Source organism: Nicotiana tomentosiformis, chromosome 8 (genome assembly GCF_000390325.3).
Source record: "Nicotiana tomentosiformis chromosome 8, ASM39032v3, whole genome shotgun sequence".
Taxonomy (NCBI): Eukaryota; Viridiplantae; Streptophyta; class Magnoliopsida; order Solanales; family Solanaceae; genus Nicotiana; species Nicotiana tomentosiformis.
Window position 1 is genome coordinate 38,594,865 of NC_090819.1, and position 5,115 is coordinate 38,599,979.

At 44.6% G+C, this 5,115-nt stretch overlaps 1 protein-coding gene across 1 annotated transcript; it reads right to left on the reverse strand.

The window, feature by feature from the left end:
* Positions 1-3,702: 3,702 nt before the first annotated feature.
* LOC138897353 (uncharacterized) lies at positions 3,703-4,209 on the reverse strand. Its single transcript, XM_070183316.1, has one exon. It carries the CDS (start codon positions 4,207-4,209, stop codon positions 3,703-3,705), a length of 507 nt encoding a protein of 168 aa, XP_070039417.1.
* Positions 4,210-5,115: the final 906 nt, after the last annotated feature.

A 5,115-nucleotide genomic window follows, 5' to 3' on the forward strand; every position in this document is an offset into this window, starting at 1 on the left:
GAACATTCACGGAAGCAATTTCTTTATTTCTCAACTTTCGGACTTGCCGATCAATAATAGAAACTGGAATCTCTTCATACGTCAATTCCTCATTAACCTCAATAGTCTCAACCGGAACAATGAGTGTCGGATCTCCAACTACTTTCTTCAACATAGACACATGAAACACCGGGTGCACTAATGATATCTCAGGTGGTAGCTCAAGCTTGTACACCACCTCACCGGTCCTCTGAAAGATTATGTACGGTCCAGCATACCTCATATTCAATTTCCCTTTCTTACCAAATCGCATTATACCCTTCATGGGGGAAACCTTCTAGAATACCCAATCATCTTCTTTGAACTCCAAATCCCTACGACAAACATCCGAATAGGACTTCTAACGGCTCAGAGCATTCTTCAACCGCTCCTTAATGATCTTAAATTTTTTCATAGCCTGATGCACGAGGACTATCCCTATCAACTCTACTTCCCCAATTTCAAACCATCCAATGGGAGATCTACATCTTCTACCATATAAAGCGTCGAACGGTGCCATATGAATACTAGCATGATAACTATTGTTGTAGGCAAATTCTATGAGTGGCAAATGATCATCCCAGCTACCTTTGAAGTCTAGAACACAAGCACGCAATATATCCTCGAGTGTCTGAATAGTCCTCTCAGCCTGCCCGTCCGTCTGCGGGTGAAAGGTTGTACTAAGATTCACCTGAGTACCCAAACCTTGCTGAACTTTCTTCCAAAAATTAGTAGTGAATTGTGCTCCCCGATTAGATATGATGAAAACTGGAGTGCCATGCAACCTGATTATTTCTTTGATATACAACTGAGCATACTGTTCTGCTGTGTCGGTAGCCTTAACCGGTAAAAAGTGTGATAATTTCGTGAGTCGCTCCACAATCACCCAAATTGAGTAAAACTTGCGCAAAGTGCGCGGTAGTCCTACCACAAAGTCCATATTAATCATTTCCCACTTCCACATTGGAATTTCTATATTTTGTTCCTACTCATCGGGCGATTGGTGTTCGGACTTTACTTGCTGACAATTCGGACATCTTGCCACAAAGTCCGCCATATTTCTCTTCATTTCATTCTACCAATAGACTTCCTTGAGATCATAATACATTTTTGTAGAGCTCGAGTGCACGGAATACCTAGAAGTGTGAGCCTCGGTCATGATTCTTTCCCAGAGACCATCCACATTTGGAACACATAACCGCCCTTGGTACCTTAGCGTACCATCATCCAATCCGATAGAAAAAGCCATAGTCTTATGTTTATGAATCCTCTCCTTCAATTGCACCAAAAATGAATCGTTGTATTTTTCTCTTTGACTTCCACAACAAGCGATGACTCAGCCCAATTTTGCACAATTACCCCTCATTCACTAGAGTCCGCAAGACGAACTCCCAAACTAGCCAATCGGTGAACTTCCTTGGCCAATGGCCTTTGATATGCCCCCAAGTGTGCTAAACTACCCATATATTTTCGGCTAAGAGCATCCGCCACAACATTAGCCTTCCCTGAATGGTATAAAATATCAATGTCGTAATCCTTGAGTAACTCAAGCCATCTTCTCTGCCTCAAGTTCAATTCCTTCTGTTTGAAAATATATTGAAGGCTCTCATGGTCCGTGAATATATCCACATGCACCCCATATAAATAATGACGCCAAATTTTCAATGCAAATACCACCGCCGCAAGTTCTAAATCATGTGTTGGATAGTTCTTTTCATGATTCTTGAGTTGCCTAGAAGCATAAGCTATCACCTTGCCATGTTGCATTAATACACACCCAAACCCAATTCTTGAAGCATCACAATATACCACAAATCCATCTACACCCTCTGGTAAGGTCAACACCGGTGTCGTAGTTAATCTTGCTTTCAATTCCTGGAAACTCCTTTCACATGCATCTGACCATTGGAACGTAATTGCCTTCTACGTCAATTTAGTCAATGGAGAGGCAAGGGTAGAAAACCCCTCCACAAACTTTCTAAAATATCCAGCTAAGCCTAAGAAACTTTGAATCTCTATTGGAGTTCTAGGCCTCGGCCAATTCTTCACAGCTGCAAATTTCTGAGGATCAACCTTAATTCATTCACTAGAGACGACGTGACCCAAGAATATGATAGATTCAAGCCAAAATTCACACTTTGAAAACTTTGCATATAACTGGTGTTGATGCAGGGTTTGCAGAACTACCCTAAGATGAGCAGCATGGTCCTCTCGACTTCGTGAGTATACAAGAATATCGTCAATGAACACTATCACAAAGGAATTGAGGAACGACTTGAAAACTCGGTTCATAAGATCCATGAAGGCTGCCGGGGCATTTGTTAGCACAAAAGACATCACCAGAAATTCAAAATGCCCATACCAAATCCTAAAATCTGTTTTCAGAACATCCCGCTCCCTGATCTTCAATTGGTGATACCCGGATTGTAAATCAATTTTAGAGAAGTACTTAGCGCCTTGCAATTGGTCAAACAAGTCATCTATCCTTAGTGGTGGGTACTTATTCTTGATTGTGACCTTGTTGAGCTGCCGATAGTCGATACACATTCTCAGTGACCTATCCTTCTTCCTTACAAAGAGAACCGGTGTGCCCCAAGGTGACACACTCGACCGGATGAAACCCTTTTCTAACAAGTCTCTCAATTGTTCCTTTAGCTCCTTCAATTCTATCGGTGCCATTCTATAGGGTGGATTAGATATAGGATGCGTGTCTGGCATCACATCAACCCCAAAATTAATCTCCCTGTCTGGTGGGATCTCAGGGAGTTCATCCGAAAAGACTCTCGAAAGTTCATTCACAACAGGCACGGACTCAAGTATAGGTGCCTCAGCATCGGTGTCCATAACCCAGACCAAATGGTAAATACAAGCCTTGTTGATCATTTTCGTGGCCTTAAGATAAGAAATAAACCTACCCTTCAGCACTACATCATCACCCTTCCACTCAATAACTGGCTCACTTGGAAATTCGAACCTAACAGTTCGGGTTCAGCAATCAAGTTTTGCCAAACATGAATAAAGCCAATCCATCCCCATTATCATATCAAAATCGACCATTCCCAGTTCAATAAGATCGGCCACGGTGTCCCGACCACGCAACGTGACAACACAATCCCTACAAACCTGCGCAGCCAAAATAGACTCACCAACTGGAGTAGATATAGAGAACGGCTCATGAAGTTGTTCCAGTTCTATCCCAAATTCCATAGCAACATAAGGAGTGACATATGACAAAGTGGAACCTGGATTAATAAGAGCATACACATCATTATATTGGACAGTCAATATACATGTGACAACATCTGGAGAAGCCTCTGAATTCTGGTGACCCCTCATAGCATAGAAACGGTCGGATCCTCCCAAACTCTGTGCTCCACCCCTAGCTGCACCACGCCCTGCGGGTGTTGGAGTGCCTCGAGCTGGAGGAGGTGCTGCGGATGTAGTAGCTGCAGAACTGACTGGCTGTGCCATGCCCCTACCCGCACCCTGGCGGGACGAACGGCAATCCCTCTGAATGTGACCCCCCAATTCGCATCCATAGCATATGGGTAAGTCTATGTTGCATATTCCTAGGTGCATCTTTCCACACCTAGGGCATGGAGGCCTTTGCTACTGATGAAATCTACCACCATTCTGACCTTGTTGGTAGGATCCCATGTTCCCCTGACTGGGCTTGAAATGGCTCTACTGCTGACTGGGCCCTAATGGCGGTACACTAGCCGAAGACTGAGCAAAGGACTCAGATGGCCCTGACGACCCTCCCCTGAATGTTGACTTGCCACCACCAGAAGAACCACCCAAGTTGCCCGCAGACCGGGCCTTATTGCTACCCTCTCGCTCCATTCTGTTCCTCAATTTGTGAGTCTCTGTGGCTTGAGCTAATGCCACCATCTTCCCATAGTTCATATCAGAATTCAAGGAAGCTGTAGTGGCCTCAGTAATTACCAAAGGACTAAGTCCCTGCACAAACCGGCGCACTCTAGCCTCCATAATGGGCAACATGTGAATAGCATATTTGGACAGGCGCTCAAACTCTATATGGTACTCCCACACATTCATACTACCCTGCTTCAGGCTTTCAAACTTAGCGGCACGGGTTGCCTTAGTTTTGGCAGGCAAGAAATGATCCATAAAGGCATATGTGAATTCACCCCACCTTGCCGGAGGGCTCCCCTCCTCACGGGATTCCATCCACAACTCAAACCAAGAATAGGCCACCCCTTTTAGGCAGTAGGAGGCCAATTCCACTCCCTCCGTCTCTGTAGCATGCATAATTCAGAGAGTCTTGTGCATCTTACCAATGAAGTCTTGGGGGTCCTCATCTGGGTTAGTACCCGTGAACACTGGAGAATCCAACTGGAGAAACTTGTTCACCCTGGAACTAGCAGAATCCCCTGGCTGACTAGGAGAAGTGGGTGCAACATTTGATCTCTAGGCTTGGGAAGCCACTATTTGAGGCAACATCTGTATTGCTCCCCTAAGATCCCCATCAGAAACACCGGAATCGGAAGCTGGAGCTGGAGGTGGAACTGGTATATTAGTTGGAGGGACCGTTGCACCCTCAGTAGGTGTAGGGACAAGTGCAGTCTGATCAGTTGTAGTAGAATCAGGCAGTGTAGTAACTGGAGGAGTGTTCTCACTCCTTGGATGCTCACCCGCATCGTTAAATATAGAATAAACTGCCACTCCTGGGGTGACATTGGCTCTTTGTCCAGTTCTTGCCTTCTTCTTAGGCGTCATATACTGAAAGTTAGAGCAAAGCACGAGTTAAAGAAGGAACAATCTTACAATCAACTTTATCGCACGATCGAGAACAGGAAAGAAGGGTATTATTCCTAAATGCCCATGTGGCATGCTAATTATAGATATGGTCGATAACACACCAATAATAAGGACGATATTAGACACGGCTCCAAGATATCCTAGGATACTTTAAAACTTTAGGCTCTGATACCAAGTCTGTCACGCCCCGAAACTGGCGAGCGCAACCGGTGCTCAACCGAGTGAACCCGATCGAGTAAGCCTATTAGATTTCCTCCAATCCAAACTCATCCATGAATAAATAGGATACACATTAGATAATAGGAAGATCATGTC

Excerpts from the sequence above, each read along its gene's own strand:
- LOC138897353 (XM_070183316.1), bottom strand. The coding sequence starts at position 4,209 with ATGGAATCCCGTGAGGAGGGGAGCCCTCCGGCAAGGTGGGGTGAATTC.